The sequence below is a fragment of the Sinocyclocheilus rhinocerous genome, unplaced genomic scaffold, assembly GCF_001515625.1.
Source record: "Sinocyclocheilus rhinocerous isolate Xijiao unplaced genomic scaffold, SAMN03320098_v1.1 scaffold860, whole genome shotgun sequence".
NCBI classification, from domain to species: domain Eukaryota; kingdom Metazoa; phylum Chordata; class Actinopteri; order Cypriniformes; family Cyprinidae; genus Sinocyclocheilus; species Sinocyclocheilus rhinocerous.
Window position 1 is genome coordinate 630,175 of NW_015638565.1, and position 20,317 is coordinate 650,491.

Below are 20,317 nucleotides of genomic sequence, written 5' to 3' on the forward strand. Positions count from 1 at the left end.
GTGCTATTTGTTTAGACACGTGATACTGCACGCTGAACAGAGTGGGAAACTTCAGACGCGGATTTAAATGCAGCCGACAGAAAATCCTTCCGCGCCATTCACATAGTTTTCCATTAAATTACATTATATTTGTCCCAAATTGTTGTTAATGCTTCATTTATAGAGCTATAATATAGATTGCGCTTCCTCTTTCCGTTTGCTCTGTTTTTTAAACACCGAACTTCAAACTCTATGCCTCATTGTTCGTTCATTCTTGAAGTAAACTTGTGTCCGTTTGGTGATTAAATAAACTGTTTTAGACCTCTACATATACATGTAAAATAATAATAAATTTTCTGTACCGGGCAAAGTACGTGTTCAGTGCGCGGTCAGAGCTGTTTAGGAGAGTCACGAGCAAACCATTGACGTGTCTATGGTAACGTACAGCCCCTGCACTCAGATTTGTAGCTTTGTGGTAATAGCGAAAAGAAAGATTTTTTGAACAGCAGAAAAAGTGTAAAAGTATGTAAAAAAAAAAGTGACAGGACTGAAACATACACTTTGTTTTATGTTTCATTCATCCAATTAAAAAAATTTAGGGTAATGTGATACCGGTGAGTTCTCCTAGACTCAGCGCTGCGCTTTTATTTTGATTCGATAATCATCAAGTGTTCAAGAATAGAATAAGTTAAAGTGTGAGAGTATACATACAATATCCATATGTATATAATTTTAATGCTATGGCCTTTGTGTATATATTTAAAGATGTGCATCTTTAAGCATGACTGTTGAAAGGAAATGGTAACACTTTAAAATAAGAGTACATTTGTAACATTAAGATTAATGAAAGCTGTGTAATGAAAGTTTGGTTCCTTGTTAGAGTGTGTTAATTTCAACATTTTTATTATTATTATTACTACTACTACTACTACTACTAGTATGGTTCAGTACGTTTTTTTTAATAAAGCATTATTTTAGTTTTTGTTCAGTATCCATTTTAAAAACTATCGGTTAATTAATCGGTATCGGCCAGTGCGGTCCAACCTAGCTATCGGTATCGGCAAAATCCACTATCGGTCGACCTCTAGTAGGTAGAGGGGTTTTGAATATGTAGGTTATGGAAAAAAATAAACCTGCATTGTCTGAAATAGCTGGAGTGTCTCAATCTTTTGGCAAGGAAATGTATTCTTGTGCGTTACGGATTTTTCTCGCATTCATGTAGTTGCCTTCTGTTACAAAACGAACACCGTGGGTTGAAACGATGTGCCATATATGGGAATTCCTCTGTTTGCCGATGGTTTTCATCACTATTAGGGTTCCTACGCAGTTTGGAAAAGTATGGAATTTGATTTTAGTAATTTCCAGGTCTGGAAAAGTGTGGAAAAAGAAAGCAGAATATTGAAAAATATTTGCATTTCCAGACTTTTTCCCATTTAGTTTTCTATAATAGAAAATTATAAATTAATGAAAATAAATATATCATGCAAAAAGTCAAGTGTGTTTTGACAATGCACACAGCCGTATTGTGCCGTCAGCCCATTTTGTGTCATGGTTTCTCTGCCGCCACAGAGGATGTGTTAAATTGAACATTGGGCCTTGCTGTTAGAGGTACTACCAGGGCCGTCCTTAGCTGACGCGGGGCCCGGTGCGAGGTAGGGAGCGGGGCCCCCCTCGGTCCGTTCACGATCTCGTTTGGGTGGGGGGGGCTGGTTGGGGTCCCCCTCGGTCCGATCGCATTCCGGGGGGTCCCCTCAGTCTGTTTGCCGCGGGGCCCGGTGCGACCGCACCAGTTGCACCCCCCTAAGGACGGCGCTGGGTACTACTCTAAGGAAAGCCAAATTTTGAGCAAATAGATCTCTATTAATTCATGTGCATCCATGCCCTCGTTTTCTTCTTAGTTATGGCAGTGACGCACAAAGGAAATGGGTTATAGTTTATAAAACTAGAAAATGTAATGCGTAAGTGAGCAAAATATTCCCGTGCGCATGTGAATAGCAAAAGTCTGTATGTACTGTATGTATGCAAGAAAATCAATGAAAAACCCCTGAGAAAATAAAAATATTTACAGATGACTGTGCTATATACCAAATATAAAGCTGAAAATAATGCTGTATGAACCATTTATGTTAAATATGGTCTGAGAATCTACTGAGAGGTTTGTAAATTTGAGTCTGGAAAAGTATGATCATATCAGAATGATTTCTGAAGGATCATGTGACATTAAAGAATGGAGTAATGGCTGATGAAAATTCAGCTTTGCATCACAGGAATCAATTATATATTAAAGCATATTAAAATAGAAAACAGTTTTTAAATTGTGATGTTTCACAATATTACAATTTTTTCTGTATTTTTGATCAAATAAATGCAGCCTTGACGCGCATAAGAGACTTCTTTGAAAAACATTAAAAATCTTACTGATCCCAAACTTTTGAACGGCAGTGTATATTAGTGTTGTGTGATATGCTCCGTAGTCGTATCGTCCTATCATCAGCCTGTGAGATCGCCGAAACACAATATTATCATGCTAATTTATTTATTTATTTACTATTTATTTCATAGCCGGAGAGTGGTCCAACTCCAGCAGCGTAATGTCAGTGTAATCTATTAACTAAATATATAAAATATTTTTAATATGACTGAATTTGTATTTAACATGATAATTTATTAGAAACATTGTAAGTTACTAATTATAGTGATTACATTTCCTCAGTTATTCAAGCAGCAGCTACAGAAAACGAGCAAAAAACATCATCACTGACTTTAGTCTAGCGTGAGTTTATGCACTTATAAAAAACACTCCCGTTATAATCAGTGAAGCTATCTGCACTGTATGTTGAATAAATCTCTTAAGCCCTGTTCACACTAGCAGCGACTTTTAACTTTTTAATTTGCATAAAGTTGAAGGATTCTGAACTTTGTCGCGTCGCTGGACACGCCCCATCCGGTCGCCAACGGCCGCTGTCACTCGTGTCGCCGGAAATCGCCAGCTCTCCATTGAAATTAATGGGATTGTGTCGCTTTGCTGTTGCTTGTCACTTGTAGTGTGAACGGGGCTTTATACTTACATCACATGTACATCTGCACTTTGTTGTTTATTTATTTATTTATTTATTTAGTCATTTAGCAGACGCTTTTATTTTAAATTTAAAAAATGTAAATGTAAAAAAAAAAATTTACATAACACTAAGCCAAACACCAAAAAAACGACGTACATGTTGTTTGTACGTTTGTACACACACACACACACACACATATATATATATATATATATACACTTGTTATAAAAACTGAAACAGAAGTGAAACAAGTAGTAGGAAAGAGGAGAAATAAAAAGCGATACTTTTACGATGAGAGAAATCACAAGAGAGCAGAATTCAGTCAGCGAGCGTGTGCACTGAACAGCAAAACTCCGGTGTTTCAGCGATGACTCATCTGAACGCCTCTGATTGGCCATTGCATTCATAAAGTCAACAAAATCGTGTGTGATTGGTTATAATGCGTAACACTGTAAAAATGCAGAAAAAGAAATATGATGGAACAAATAAGCCCTAATATTAATTGGATAGTATTAGTAGCCTATCGTCAAAGGCATCAGCCACAGGCGATCTCTCTGACTATCGTCGATACACAATACTATCGTCTATCAGCACAACCCTAGAGTATATGTGTGTGTTTTGTAGTTATTATAAGATTATTCTTTAAATGAAAACCTGCTTTTACAAATGTGACCCTGGACCACAAAACCAGTCATAAGGATACATTTTTGTGGTCCACGTGCCATAAACAAGTGAGAGTTATAGTGTAATGTAGGTTTTTTCTTCCTCTGTTTAGAGTTTAAATATGGATGTAGTTATTGCTGTAGGGAGGCCATTTAATTTACAGTACAGTGAAGCATCAATGCAACGACAGGGATGGAACTGCAGCCAACTCTTCCCTCCCCTCACTGTCTTTTTACTCCTGCAGAAGGCATGAAGTTGACACACTTTTAAGGGCTGTAAAAAGTGCCAGCCACGTATCCCCCCCCCCTCTCTCTCGCTCTCTCTCTCTCTTTCTCTCTCTCTCTCTATCAATCTATCTATATATAGTGTTCTCAGATACTAGGGGTGCTCCGATCAGGATTTTTGAGGCCAATCGCCAATCACAGAAAGCATTATCTACCGATCACCGGTTCCGATCTTTTAAAGCCTTCTTTTTATAATTTATAACTATTTATAGTGATACTCCAATCAGGATTTTTAGACATTTATTCAGGGCCTGAATTTCATTTTTTAAAATTAATTGAAAATTTTCTTCTAGATTTATATATTAAGTTGCTCAAGCAAGTGGCAAAACATTTAAACTACTTTTCTTACGTTATCACAGACTTCCCATTGACAGAAATAGTCAGCTCTACTGCCTTTCCTTTTGCATTGAAATCTTCATTACAAGCAATCCTGTGGTTCATAAAGAACTTTATTTTCCTACCTCCACGAGTGCCATCTATTATTGCCTTGTTTATCTAAAAGTGCTCTTTCCCTTTAAACCTAGCAAAAAAGCCATATGTGTTGACTGTGAAACACAGTAGACTTTAATTATATGCATTTATGTAATTACTACATTTTCGTGTCAATCCATGTTCATATTTACTGCAAAAAATGCGCTGTTACTTTAATTCAGCGCTTGCAGGCAGCAAAAATAGACTTGGTGCGGAAACTATCTCTACACTGCTGCAGACGCACCGCTCGTGGAACGCACTGCCAGACCGTAACCGTGTGCAGTGTTGCACGCTTTATTAATCCTTTAACATGAGCGCGGAAAAAATACACACCACATACGCACTGCAAACGGAGTAATGTGAACCTGGCATTGTGTGTATACGCTGCGAGTGTGCATGAGCGCACGGTCTTCAGGAGGGCGTAGCGTTGAATGGTTAAACACTGGCAAGAATTAAAAAGTAATGCAATTTATAAACTTTAGTGACGATGTGACACTGCCTCGATTGTGCAAGTGACAATTCCTGTGTCATCTGTGCAGCATGCAGCTCGCTTATAGACAGACGCGAATCACGCGATGTGGTGATTTGAAGACATTTGAGTATTATGAGAGAGAAAGGGAGAGCCCGCGCTGATTCACTCACGCTGGTTGTGAAATTACGTCTCACACAAGGCTTTCAAATTACTTTATAAGTTATTTAATTAAGAAATATGAAGGTGAGTACCTAACCTTCAGCATTATAATTATTTCACCCGCGCCGGACAGAGACGGAGACAGTGCCTCTGCATGTCGTGCCAAACCTCTCACGACAGCGTCATCAGCTTGAGATCGGTTTTTTGAGATCGTCCTTTTTAGAGACCACCGATCAATCATCCCAAAGCGATTATCTGCCGATAGTGATCAGTAGCCGATCAATCGGAGCACCCCTATCAGATACCACCATTCATTCAAATAGTTTCTTTTGTAGAGGCTTTTGCGTCGCAGTCAGTACTGTTGGAGACCCTCCTGGCAACCTGAGTCCTCCACCATTACCTATTTGTTAATTTCCCTTTTTTCCCCATTTTGAAAGCCACTTATATTGACATTGAACTTCCGAGCTTGCTGGAAGAGCAGCAGCTTGGCTCTGAGTGTCAGTTCTTGGTCGCAGAAACACAGTGGCGGTTCGGTTAATATACCATGAAATGCATAATTCCTGAAGTGGGATAAAAATAGAACAAGCTTAGTTTTATTGCCTCAAGGCCTTGTTCTCAAAGGTTCCTGGCTGCTCAAGGAACACTGAGGTTGTGCAGGGACTAAACTACTGTGTGACAGAAAATGTGTGAGAGACAGGAAGCACGAAAGGAGAGAGAGTAGACCGAAATGATTGTTGCAGTTTAATAAATGTCATAGATTTTCTTAATTCACACCAAAATATACAGTATCTCACAGAAGTGAGTACACTCCTCACATTTTTGTAAATATTTTATTATATCTTTTCATGTGACAACACTGAAGAAATGACACTTTGCTACAATGTAAAGTAGTGAGTGTACAGCTTGTATAACAGTGTAAATTTGCTGTCCCCTCAAAATAACTCAACACACAGCCATTAATGTCTAAACCGCTGGCCAAAAAAGTGAGTACACCCCTAAGTGAAAATGTCCAAATTGGGCCCAAAGTGTCAATATTTTATGTGGCCACCATTATTTTCCAGCACTACCTTATATGTTGAACTTCCAGTGACCAGTATGAGAGAGTGAGAGCAATAACACCAAATTTAACACACCTGCTCCCCATTCACACCTGAGACCTTTTAACACTAATGAGTCACATGACACCGGGGAGCAAAAATGGCTAATTGGGCCCAATTTGGACATTTTCACTTAGGGGTGTACTCACTTTTGTGGCCAGCGGTTTAGACATTAATGGCTGTGTGTTGAGTTATTTTGAGGGGACAGCAAATTTACACTTATGCAAGCTGTACACTCACTACTTTACATTGTAGCAAAGTGTCATTTCTTCAGTGTTGTCACATGAAAAGATATAATAAAATATTTACAAAAATGTGAGGGGTGTACTCACTTCTGTGAGATACTGTAGTTCATTTGTTTTTATTTTACATGCTTATCTTGTCATTTGTTCTAAATGCAAAATGAATGAAATATTGAACTGTTTAAGGGGCAGTTTGTACCGAATGTGTTTTTGCATTTAGAAAAGTTATACAGAGTACAATGAAATTGAACAAAACACAGCTTTTTAAAACTTTCTTTAACTCAATACTGTTCATACCATTTCAACATTGACTCCATTTGCCTCCAATCTTTTGAAGTGATTACCGCACAATTTGATCATTACGTGGCCTCAAAAACCAAAACAAGATGGAAATGGATCATGTAAATATGATATATGCATTGAGTTTAATGACACAACTTTGAAGGCATACCATAACATTAAGAAGAATGTATTGAAGCATTGAACTAGTTAGTCATGCAAACAGAGCTATTTATATATATATTCTATATATAAAGACAGATTTGTTTTTTCTTCATGAACCTGAAATGAATTGCTGTTGCCCTGTTTTATTCCCCTCTGAATCTAGCACACATTTCCACTATCTGTGTGGGAAGATCTACAGACCAATGTGATTAGACTCATAATCTACCTGAACAGGAAATGAGAATCAGCTCACAATGAACGTTTGTTCCTCATCCTGAATATGCTTGACATTTAGCTGCAAATGAGCCCTGCAGAAGTAATCAACGAAGTTGTTTGTCAGTTCCTCGTTTTTAGCTTTAGCAACAGAGAGTGCATCCACTCTGCTGCGTACTGTATGTGCTAGGCAGCTTGTATAAGAACAGACTCAGCCCTTGGTTGACCCAGTGGTGCCACAGAGGGGTGAAATACCAGCTGCACTGATGGGATGTTACTGCAAGAAAGAACAGCCTCAGGAAGAGTATGGGTACTTGAAATGACTCTGAAATTATGCAGAGCTGCAAGCTATTGATTGACATTTTGATTGTTGCAGGTCAAACTAGTTAGTGTTAGACTTGCTTAAATCAGTGATGCTATTAAAATGCCTTTGTTGTAACACTCTTATTAGCTTGTGGCACAAAAATTGAAAACTGGTCTATTTACTGTAGGAAATGCATTGGACAAAAAGTGCATAAAAATTGTGATAATTGAATAATTTTTTTACCAAAAAAATTGTATATACAATTCTTTAATGTAATTCTTTATTCACTTTTGTTTATTTATTTAGGTAGTCCAGCAGTAATTAACACAAAACTTAGCATAGAATGCCATCATGAGCTTATGCAAGGGTAAAAATCCCCCTGGACAAGTCTGGTGTTAACTGCTTTGCTCTTGCGCTCCCTGGTAATGGTCAAGGATCACTACCCGCAGGGATAGAATCGGCAGCCTTCCGTTTGCAATCTTCCAGATTGGCCAAAAGATATGCAGTCGAGTGGCCCTTAGGACATATTTCCACCAGATGTTTCATGTCAAGCGGCTTGTGTATCATAGTGACCGTATTAACAAAGGTGGGCTTCAGATTATCCCCTGACCATTGGAGACCCCCCACCCCCCCCCGCCAACCCACGTACTGCGGAATCTAATTGGATGAGATTTAGCTGCTAAACGCTATTGCACATACTGAAGTGCTCCTTGTTTAAACTGTTGGCATTTATGTGTGTTTTTGATGCTTGACTAGTGTGTTTGCTAATGGCACCTTGCTGCTCAAGAGATTCCCAGTATGGTGCTTAAGGGAAAGAGAGTGAGCGGAAGAGCGTCGGCTGAGGTACTCCTGTAGTCAGTGGGGCGTTTTCTGTGACTGCGCTGAGCTCTGTTCACATTTACACTCCACTTGTGTTCTAGATTTCCTATTTCTGGCACAGACAATTCTCGCATATTACGATAAGGTAGAGTAACTCCAAGCAGTCCCACTAAACAAATATGAGTGAAACTCCTTGGTAACATTTAAATAAAACGACTCTTGCCTTAAGTAATGAAGCTTCTCAGTAACGTGCTGTGCTTACTTTGCTATATGGAGGTGCTTGTGCAGCCAAAGTGAGGCAGCGGAACCCTAAATTTCTTGCCTCAAAAAATTGGCCGTGGCAAATAGATGCAAATAAAATCTGTTTGCAGAGAATGTTTGGCGAATCGTGAGTAAGGAAGGAGATTTGTGGGTCAAAATGACAATTTACTCTATAACATTATAAACCGCAGCAACAGGCAGCGAGTTTGCTTGCCTCAGCACTCTGGATTTCAGCGGCTTTTGGGGCTTCTGAAAGTGTCAGGAATATTTGCCTCTCTCACTTTCCTGAGGTAATAACGGTGCCTGGCAGAACGGTGATTTAATCATCTCTAGGAACCACTCCCTGACGCGGTCAGCCATCATCCTGTGAATTATATGAAATATATTCCCTATGTGGGGAGACGACCAGACCTCAATTTCAGGCTTTGCTTTTGTTTTGACTTAATCCTCTGGGGCGCTTTTTTCCTGCTATGTTATTTTACCATTTTATCAAATAATCAGATCAACAGCTGACAGCAGGTGTGTGTTAAATTAAAACTGCTTGTTTGAGGGATGGAAAACTGTTAATTTTTCATATTTTTCACATTTTCTGTTGTAGGTAGCTAACCTTGCATGCTCCATCTCAAACAATGAGGAGGGAGTAAAGTTGGTACGGATGGCCGCTTCCCAACTGGAAACACTTTGCCCTCAGGTACGCAGCATTTCACAGATGCACCTGCAGTATGTCCACTCCACCCTCACTCCACTGTGGCTTTGACTGCTTTTTAATTTGAGCTCCAATGACTATTCCTTCATCCTGGGGCTTTGAATGTACTTGTCTTTCCATCAAAATAAACATGGTTTAATCTCAGTCATAATCTGAAACAATTGTAAATGTGTTTTGGAGGGTTGTTGCGGGGAGGACATGGGATTAATGGGTTGTTTGTGGTAATTGCAGGTGATTAATGCAGCCTTGGCCCTGGCTGCTAAACCTAACAGCAAAGTGGCCCAGGATAACATGGATTTGTTTAAGGACCAGTGGGAGAAACAGGTGCGGGTGCTTACTGACGCAGTGGATGACATCACTTCCATTGACGACTTCCTCAGCGTGTCTGGTAAGCCCACGTCACAAAGTGTAGAGCTGGATCTTGGCTCTTAAATAGTGTTAAAGGGATGTTTCACCTGCTAATGAAAACCATGCTCATTTACTCTTGTGACTGTGTTGGAAAAAAAAAAGATGCTTAACAGAATATTCATGCTGCTCTTTTACCAACAAGTACCATAAAATGTGAGGGGGGAAAAAACTAAGCAAAATTTAAATTATTCACTAAAATCTTTTTATCTGGTAGCTCTCATATCTCTTTAGCCCTTCCACATACACTATGGTTCAAAAGTTTGTAGTCAATAAGATAAAAAAAAAATGTTTTTTTGTCCAAGGCTGTGTTTATTTGTCCAAAAATAGTGAAATAATTTAACTGTTGTGTATTTTAATATATTTTAAATTGTAATTTGCTCCTGTGGTGGCGAAATTGAATTTTTAGTAGCCTTTACTTCAGTCTTCAGTGTCACATAATCTTTCAGAAATCATTTATTCTGATTTGGTCCTCAAGAAACATTTTGTTTTTGTTACCAATGTTAAAAACAGCTGTACATGCTTAATTTTGTGGAAACAAAATATATTTTTTCCACAATTTTTTAAAATGAATGGATAGTTCAAAAGAACAGCATTAATTTGTAATATAAATATTTTGTTACTTTATACATGTCTTTTACTGTCTTTTACTGTCACTTTTGATCTATTTAGTGCAGCTTTGCGGAGTAAGAGTATTCATTTCTTTCATTTGTAAGAGTTTTAAACCCTTTCTGACAAATTATTCTTCAGTAGTAGCACAGTCTCACCAGATGTCATAAAGAACAAGCTTTTTAAATAGTGAAGAATGATTTCAACCTTCTTCAACCTAATGATAGGCTGCTTAGCTCCTGTCTGTTTGTACCGGACCCATAATAGCTTAATGCAGAAGAGGTGAAAAGCCTTTACACCTACATCTCTATCAGCAACTGATGACACGGGTCACTTCCGATCATGGGCCGTTTAGTGGTCACGTTTGAAGAAGTTCATTAGCTTCTCAGGAGGAAACAAAAGCACTTGAGTGTCAATTCTCTCCTGTGGAACTGACATTCTGTCACGAGTGTTAAAGACTTACCATTCCCCTGTCAGACATGGCCTTTAAGAGTTCTTGTTAAGCTGTAGGCTGACTGACTGACTGCCTTCACTTCCTCTCAAGGACAGATTACAGTTTACCATGTTGATTTGTATTTCCCAGACACCCATTACTAAACTGAGTGTGTTTAATCTTCTTTTTCTTTTTTCATCCACCCATGTGGTTCCCATTAATGTTCTTAAGTCAGGGACAATGTAAATACAGCATGAAGGATGAGGATTTCCTGTCTTCATGCTTTGCGTTGTGGTTAGTGCTCTGTACATTGTCCAGTGTTGTTTCCTTAGTTATTTTAAATATTGTCTTCTCTTGTGAATTTTTCTTTCTTTTTGCTTTAGAAAATCACATTCTGGAGGATGTTAACAAGTGTGTCATCGCTCTGCAAGAGAAGGATGTCGACGGCCTGGATCGCACCGCTGGAGCCATTCGAGGTAGAGCTGCCCGTGTGGTCCATGTGGTCACATCTGAGATGGACAACTATGAACCTGGGGTCTACACAGAGAAGGTTCTGGAAGCCACCAAGCTTCTCACTGATACAGGTATAAACCAGAACACTATAGACCTGAAATTATTTGTGTTTTGCCATAAATGTCTGTAGCTACAGCCAATTTTTGTATTTATGTAAAATAAGCCAAAATCTGTTGTTTTTGTAGTAGCGGTTTTAGTTTAGCATTAGTGTTTTTACAATGTGTAACATGTTATTGGCCTTTTCTTTTATGAAATGGTGGAAAGGGCAGTATGCATGAACAACATTTAATAATAAGAAACCGTAAATAGAACTAAAATCATAACTCATAAACATAATTGTTTATGATTGACGTGTTATTTGGTGCAATAATATAAATGTTAATTTATCATTGTCTAACAGCTGCTTCGAACATGCTTTATCCAATCTTAACTTTGTCAGAACTGTCCATTTAGTATTATTTTTGGTGATGGCACTTGTGTATGTGTGATTAATTTCTATTTCAAATCCATTGTTCTTGTTTAATATCTGAGAATGCTGCACAGGCATCCAAAAATAGCACTGCTGCCATCTGGGCCAGAATTTCTGTGAGTGGGTTTGAAGGGTGTTGGTACAAGAGTGCTGATTTTAAAATAAAAGTAACTTTATCTACTTCCTCACAAGGTTGCAAAACATAGCCATGCCTTTGATGGCCAAAAATGCTGTCTGGGTAGGCAGCTCACTAAGATTTGAGACGCTGCCTGTGACCAATATCTGCACTCTAGCTTTATTAGGAAGATAAAACATAATAGTACTTTTTTTTTTTTTTTTTTGGTAGATAAAACGTAATATTACTTTCATGTGCGGCTACATAATAGCCTTCGGGAACCTTTTTAAGACTAAAATCACAGAGATGGTTAATTCCTCTGGGACACAGCATAAGATTTTCCTGTTAATTTGTGGACTTTCTCTTGGGAAATGCTGTCATATTTAGTGTACTCTGTTCAGCTTTGCGCTAAATCAAATAGCTGGGCCATATTGGCAAAGAAGAGGATGTTATGTCACTAATGATTGCTTTATTTACTGTAAAAACCCATGCCCCGTAAGCCTCAAGGCTCACCGAAAACCTTTTGTTAATGCAAATTCCAAGTATTCACTTTATTTCCAGTGTACATCTTTCTATTCAATCTCTTCCTGCTACTGTGCTCCCCAGTGCAATACTAAATTGTGAATGAGTATTAATGTAGATGTGTTCAGTGCCTATTGGGAGGTACTATTATTTTATGGCTGGGAGGTGGTGCGTAGCTGGTGGGCCGGCTTCAAGAAGTGGTTGGGCAAACTGCTATAGATCATGTTGAATCAGGTGAATTAGTCAACCAAATTTCATGAAGGTTTGGTCTCAGATGGTCCAGTCTGAATACATATCTCTAGTTCTTGTTCAGCCCAAAATTTTGTATGAAATGCAGCAGAGATAAGCTAGGGGCAGGAACCATATTCTAGCCATGAAAGCTTGCAATCACCACCCCAATCCAGTTAAATTTTTTTAACAGCCAGTCTTTGTTTGGTTTACTACTTAAAATCTTTTAATTTGGTTCATTAAGCACAAAGCTCTAACTGTGGTCTCCAGGCCGGATGATATTCATACGTGTTGCTCACACTCAATGTCATTAAATATCCTCTGGGAATAAATTGGTAAATGGCATTCACAAAACACATAGGAAGCAACCCTCAAAAGGTCTCCGGTTCCCAAAGCCTTTGAATGCAGAGAGAGTTTGTGTGGCTTTGAGGTCTTGCTGCCACCTGTCTTGTGATTGATTCGTTTAAGGGTGCCTCTGGATTAAGTGTACTCATGTGCCGTTCTCGTAGTCACGTAAAGCCTGATTAAAAGCTGCCTTGAGCAGTCATTAAAATCCAGCAACACATCCACTGCAAATTTCTACGTTTACTCAGCTCTGTTTCAGGCTCTGTTTCCGAATTTGAATTATATATTTCTACAGACACAATGTCTTGATTGAATTGCACTTCAGCTCACTCATATTTGCTGAGTTGAAACGGAATTGTTTCCAGCAAAATTAATCTTTTTTTTTTTTCCTTTTAGTTTGCTGCTAAGTGTTTCTGACCTTGCTGTTTGTCCTTTCTGTGTTTGTGTGTGTTTACAGTGATGCCACGTTTCACTGAGCAGATAGAGGCAGCCGTGGAGGCTCTCAGCGCCAACCCAAGCCAGCCAGTGGACGAGAACGAGTTCATTGATGCCTCGCGTCTGGTATATGATGGCGTGAGGGACATCAGGAAGGCGGTGCTTATGATCAGGGTGAGCAGAAGCCTTTAAATAGAAAAAAAAAATTTCTCTTTCAAATATTGAAAGAATTCTCATCCTCAGGTGAACTCTGTAATATTTTCTTTCTCACATGAAACACTAGTTAGATAGTAGGGAAAACATGTAAGTTGTTGTTTTCCATACCACAGAAGGGCTGATTACTATTACAAAAAAAATGCACCAAAAAAGCGCAATAAAATTAGTAAAACTTGTCCGGAGTTAGAGGCAAGAAGTGGGCGCGGTTAATTAGTGGTTTGCTCTATGAGGAAATATATATATATAATTCAGAATAATACAGCATTTAAACTGAACGCGTGTTTGAGAGAAAAAAAAACGAAAAGCCTGGTGTGCATACAGTATATGCGCTGCCTTATTAGAAACTAATAGTGAATTTGTTTTGGGCAAGTGGTAACCTAATTGAACAGATTTCCCTCTCCATGTGCACTATTACTGGAGCTGTAGTTGTCTGAGGGTTAATGGTCTTTCCCTGAGCTGAACTGTAACATTGGACAGATGGTTGCCAGCATGCAGTGAAGCATTAGCTAACAGTCTGACAATAATCAGACAACAGTCCGCTCCTGCCATGTGGGGAAACGCACAAACCCTCAACACCACTTCGCCGGAACATCTAGGTTAAAGGCATTAATTGAGGCAAATATCATCTTTTGTAGTTCCAGACTAACGAGTTTTCAATTAATTGCGAAGATAATGTACACTGAATTTGAATAATTGGCTCATAAGGAAGTGTGTTGGAATGTATTAGCGCCTTTAGTTAAAGCAAAGAGTGCGGTCGCGACCCGGATAATGAAGCCGGAGAAGCATTCGATTAAAAGGCCTCCGGAAATTGTGTGGCACATACACGCATTAGTATTGTTTGCTATTAATAATTGTGATCGCATCATATTTCTTTGCTGCCTTTGTACGTGCATACTTTGTTTGAATACATCCACCAACCCTCTCTTTTCAAATGTCAAGTAACAAGACTCGTTTGATGCAGATGAAACTATCTGGCTTGTACCGAAATGTTCATTAATAACCAAGGGTTTAAATTAGAATAAACACAAAATTAGATGGGGGATCCATTGCGCTGTATTTGCATTATAATACGTAATAGATTTTTTAGAAAGGGGATTTAATTAGCATTTTCCCCTTTATTTTTCAAATCCTAGGAGACCTGTAGTGCCTCATCCATTTTCCACTTCAGACATCCTTCTCTAGTTATCTAGATTGATTCAATAGATAAAACAAAAGGCCCTCTGGCAGACAGGATCTACTTGTTTGTTTGTTGGTTTAACATGAGTGTCGAACATGTCCCCGACGTTGAAATGCTTCATGCGTTGAGTCGAAAGGAGAGGTGTGATCTTTGCTATCTTGTCTTGTTCCTTTCTAACTGTATAGTATTTTTTAGCGCTTCAGGGCCCTTGTTCTGAGACGACTTGTCCGAACCGATAAGAAAGCCACCCAAAGGTCTGGTGATCGCAGGGGTTTGTTAGAGAGCACCGTTTTAATACACCCTGCAGACACTGAGATAGCAAGAAAGAAAAATTCATACTTTAATGTTTGACTTTCAAGTTGATTCCCTCAAAACGCACGCCATGTCAAGCTCATACTTTTAGACAGAGCTTGCGCGCTAGCCAATCAGCCAACACTAGTGCCCAGTGGGCATCAACCTCTCCGCCGCACAGGAAATCCTCGATCGGAAGAGACAAGTGTGCGACTTACGCTACTTAAGTTGGACAGAGTCTTTAACCTCGGTAAGTACTGCACTCGTAGTCCTCGCTGGCCGGCCGTCACCTAATATTTGACAGGCAGGCAGCCCTCGACTCCTCTGTTGAGGGGATGTTACTGGTACTAATGGCCCTTCCTAGCACAGATCCTCATAGCTGCTGAGTGGTTACTGTAGCTTGCAAAGGTACCTCACCTTACCTACACTGCTTCAGGCATCTCAGGCTGTTTATTCAAATGCCCACTATTGCTCACTATTGCCCTAGTTTATAGATGTGATGCATTCTCTTGAATAGCAAGGTAGATATTTTTGAGCTGTCTGCAGTTCCTATCGCTTGGCACAAGGTAGATCTACATTAAATTATTACTAGATTTATTTGAAATAGAAATTTTAAATTCTTACAAAAAAAAAAAAAAACGTATTGACGCCAAACTTTTAAAGGTGGTGACATCATGAAAATCTGACTTTTTCCGGTTTTAAAGGGGTCATATGATGCGATTTCAAGTTTTCCTTTCTCTTTGGAGTGTTACAAGCTCCGATTTATTTACAACAGAACAGCACAACCCAGATGTTCATTTGTGCAACGCGTTTTATGGACGACAGTTTTTTTTAACCTAGAAGAGTACAAGGCTGGCTGTGCACAAAGTGAGTGAACTGCCTGTCAGAAATCATAGCACGTCAGCTGTCTTAACCGCGGCTTGTGTACTGCATGTCTGTCATGCGACTCTGTTGCTCTTTCGGGCTTGACCTGATGGTAAAGCTAACGACATTATTAACTGTCTTGATATTTACTTTGAAAGCTGAAGCTGTGATTATGGTAAGGGGCGTTACATTTCCGACGCGTGCTTGTGGTGTTCGGCCAATCACAATGCACTGGGTCAGCTGACCAATCAGAGCAGACTGCGCTTGTCAAAGGAGGGGGCTTTGTTGAAAACGACGCATTTGAGAGAGGCGGGGCATAGAGGACCTACAATAATGTACAGTATTTGAAAAATAATGTGTTTTTTGAACATTAAAGCATGTCAACATATTCTGTTACACCAAATACACAAAATAATGATCTTTAAAATAGCATCATATGACCCCTTTAAGTGCTATAATCGGGTCCCCCCAGTGCATCTACCAACCCAGGAAATGTGAAAAAGATTAACCCAGTAACTTTGTTTTGGTAAGCCTTTTTCTGCAAGCGTCTGAAAAAATGTGTGTCAGATTTCGCTCCCTTTGTGACGTGGCAAAGGGATCTTATTATAATATCACCGCCCGTTTATCTGCACGTTTCCACTCACGGTGCCGCCATTCTTGTTTTCACAAGCGACAGCGGTGTACCAGTTCTAGTGCCATGGCAAAAGTTTGAGCGAAGCATGCTAACTGTTCTATCATTAGCTGCACAGATGAGCACAGAACACTATTTAGTTCCCGTCCACACGGAGACGCGTTTAGCTGTATACGCATACATTTTGTATCGTATAGGCGTTTCATCCACACGGATCCGGCGTTTTGGGAGAGTGAAACTGATATTTTTTTAAAAACCGGGTCCCAGAGTGGATAAACCTGAAAACGCCGCCCTTGCGTTTTCGGTTTTGTGGTTTTGTGTGGATGCAGATTTTTCTTGAGACGAGGGGAAAAAAAAGATCGGATAGGGAAAGCTCTGGCTTCATGTGGACGTAGCCTTAGAGTCCCAGCCTCAGAGGAGAAGAGAGCAGTGGATTTATTTATTTACTGTATATTACGCTGCTGCCACACAGATCTAATATAAACATGCGATTTCTTTCCCAGCTGTTTACCTTCACAGACATAAGACTGTTTTTGTAACTCATGTGTTTTCAACATAAACTTTTGTGTATTTGACAGTTTAAGCGCAATAAGACATGAAGAGAACTTAGTTTAGTACTCGCATGCTGAGTTCTACGAGGACGTGAACGCTTTTTACAAGTTGGTATCTCGTAATCACGGTAATTATGATATGGCGTGAATGCACCTAGATTATCTGATGTACGAGCTGTAAAGGAACAGCCCTATTCTGGAAAAGGGGGTGGGGAGCAGCAGCTCATTTGCATTTAAATATACATGCACGTAAACAGCGTTTCTGCTTCCTCTCAAAATAGCCATTTTCAAAATGATATAATAAATGATCCGTGGAGTATTTTGAGCTGAAACTTCACAAACACATTCTGGGGACACCTGAGACTTATATTACATATTGTAGAAAGGGGCATAATAGGTCACCTTTAAATGTTTTAGTGTATCTATCTGTCTGTCCATCTCTTGTTCTCTATCTGTCATTCACAGTCCTAAAGTCTTGAAATTTGAATTAATTTTTATTTTACTTTCTTATATTTAAATTCAGGAATTAAAAAATAATTTGGAAGGCATTTTCACAACCCTGCTAGTGACAAGTTGTCATTTTAAAGTTTAGCACTGTTACGGTAAAATCCATTTTATGCTCCAGTGTGATTCTCTATAATACAGCAAAGCATGTTTATGAAATGAGCCTGGGCACTTCTAAACCGTCATCCACACCTTGACTGACTTTGGTTGTATGTTGTTTTGATGTCATCTTCAGCAGGCAGAGTTTTGGAATGCTTGAGGAGTCTATTATTGGAGCAGCTACATCTTGAGCCAGTCAGAATCTCCTCATAAATGGATTGTACAGAGAGTCAGATAAGCATGGCTTGCAGCACTGGCGAAATAATACATCCATATCTTCTCACATCACGTCCTTTCTCCTATCAAGCTGAAATGCATTTTCTTGTCAGTGAGGGTTCTTCCCCACCTGTCACCCCTCCCCATTCTCCACCATTTCCTTCTGCAAACAGGTCCCTCTGCTCACAAGTGCATGCTAATAGAGCAGCAGAGTTATAAGAGGCATGTTTGGCCATTCAGTGCAGGGATTAGAGAGAGAGAGTTAGTTTAGTTCAGTACAGGGAAAACGTGATGTACCCACTGCATTGGTGTGCCAGATCATTCTGTCTCTCTTTACAGCAGGCAAGTAAATATGCTTTACTGTTTAACCTTCCACCATTACATTTTCACTCTAAAAATGCATAGGTAGATTTTTTTTTTTTTTTATGCATAGGGTGCTTTCTAAGGAAAGTGTCACTTTTACTATTGCTCATACTTTGGGATTACTTAACTCCAAGTGATAAGCTTCATCTCCACATCACTTTTTGTTGCATTGAAGGATGTACTTGGACCTATCCAGGGAGTGGAATATTATTAGACAAGGACCTTGCAACAACTTAGCAACATATGCTCGGATCACTTAAGCAACCTTTTGGTCAAAGCAGTCAACCATATCTTGCTAGTATTGAGTGGCAGCACTGCTATCATTTAGAAAATGTAACATTTTATTTATTTATGCGCGTTTTATCATTTACAAAAAAAAAAAAAAAAAAAGGTGTTCGAGAAGACTGGAAATAATGTGGAGCATCATGGCTAAATATATCAGAGCACATGCATTAACCAGTAGACCATAATGGGCAGCATTTCTTACTTTTAGATGTGCATTTAAAATTTCTACTTTCTCATGGAAAACTACTGTTGATAAAGGCCCCAATATACTTTAAGCAAAATCGAAGAACGAACTGGTGTGATGTCATTTCAAACAAAATCAGGCCAAAACAAATTCTGAGGAGTGGAGTTCGTTCTGGGAGTTTGAAACAGCTTGCCTAAGCGAACAGACAAGAAGTATAGCAAAGTGCGCAGCACATATTTACTTACTCATTTACTTACTAAATGCCCTTCCAGCAGTGTGAATGGCGTCAGGATGTTGGCTTACAGTTTACCACTGCAAACGTATTTCGTACTACTTTTTAACTCAATGAAAAAGAACTTTGCTATGAGTAAATTGGGGCCTTAAGCTTATGCCGTAGTTCATAAGTTACTTGTTGAAAGAGCTTGCTAATGCTTTTCTATATCTCTCCCCACCCCTACGCTTTTCTTCTCCCCCACAGACTCCAGAGGAACTGGACGACTCTGACTTTGAGACAGAAGACTTTGATTCTCGTAGCAGGACCAGTGTGCAGACGGAAGATGATCAGCTCATCGCCGGACAGAGCGCTCGGGTGAGAGTTGGGGCTTTTGTAGTTCACATCAGAGCTTTGGTTTCATGTCTTGCCAGTGTATGGAGCCACTTAGGGAATGTCAAAAGGTGTCAAAATCAATCCTAAAATGACAACAGAATTAGATTTCTTTGTAGGTGCTTGTATGGAATCGGTCCAGGGACATAGTAATTTCCATTTTATTCAGTGTTTCTATAATAAAACTTTATCGCAGTCTATTTAAAGAGTCGAAGACAGCACTGGGAAATGGTAAACGCTCTATTCACAGGTCGGAATTGCAGCGTCACGGCCAAATCCACCTTTGCTTCACTGTTTAGCTCTAATAGCAGAGGAACTCTGAATCAGTGTTTTTAAGATTCTGTACTGATTTCGTGTCAACAGCACTCCTGATGTTGCCACCAGCGAAATAGACATCAAACCTCGCCCCCACTCTACCTCCATTCCTCCTCTCTCTCTCACCCCCTCCCTTCGCATCCTCCTCTGTTGCCTTGGTAATGCTTATGAAAATTAATCCCTACATGGCTGGAAGGAACAGTGAATGTATGTATATATATGTATGCGTGTGTATATATATATATATATATATATATACACAGTATCTCACAGAAGTGAGTACAACCCTCACATTTTTGTAAATATTTTATATCTTTTCATGTGATAACACTGAAGAAATGACACTTTGCTACAGTGTAAAGTAGTGAGTGTACAGCTTGTATAACAGTGAGTGTTTGCTGTCCCCTCAAAATAACTCAACACACAGCCATTAATGTCTAAACCGCTGGCCACAAAAGTGATTTCATAAGCAAAGTAGACAGGGTGTAAATAAGAGATTCATTGTGCAGTGCAGAGAGCTTCGTTGATTATAAATGTGAGATTGCGATGAACTAAGATGAGTGACAGCTTTTAATGATTTTTAAGGGAGTTTGTAAATGTGATACTGATTTAATACAATGCAAATGAATAAACAAGAAGTTAATATTAAGTGACTAACAATGTCTGACTATAACACTATTGTCTGATTTTGCTCTATTTCGTCGTCGAAAATAGTTTAAAACAAAGACACAGCGGAGCCGCTGCGCATCTCCATTCAAACACAGCGGTGT

General features: G+C 39.3%; 1 protein-coding gene across 1 annotated transcript in view; it reads left to right on the forward strand.

Annotated features, from left to right (window-relative positions):
* LOC107749776 (catenin alpha-1-like) overlaps positions 1–20,317 on the forward strand; it is a 122,593-nt gene that overhangs the window by 79,286 nt on the left and 22,990 nt on the right. The window contains exons 11-15 of the mRNA XM_016564951.1: positions 9,066–9,158; positions 9,405–9,561; positions 11,004–11,204; positions 13,270–13,421; positions 19,107–19,223. Of these exons, the coding sequence (XP_016420437.1) occupies positions 9,066–9,158; positions 9,405–9,561; positions 11,004–11,204; positions 13,270–13,421; positions 19,107–19,223 (720 nt within the window). The remainder of the gene's footprint in view (positions 1–9,065; positions 9,159–9,404; positions 9,562–11,003; positions 11,205–13,269; positions 13,422–19,106; positions 19,224–20,317) is intronic.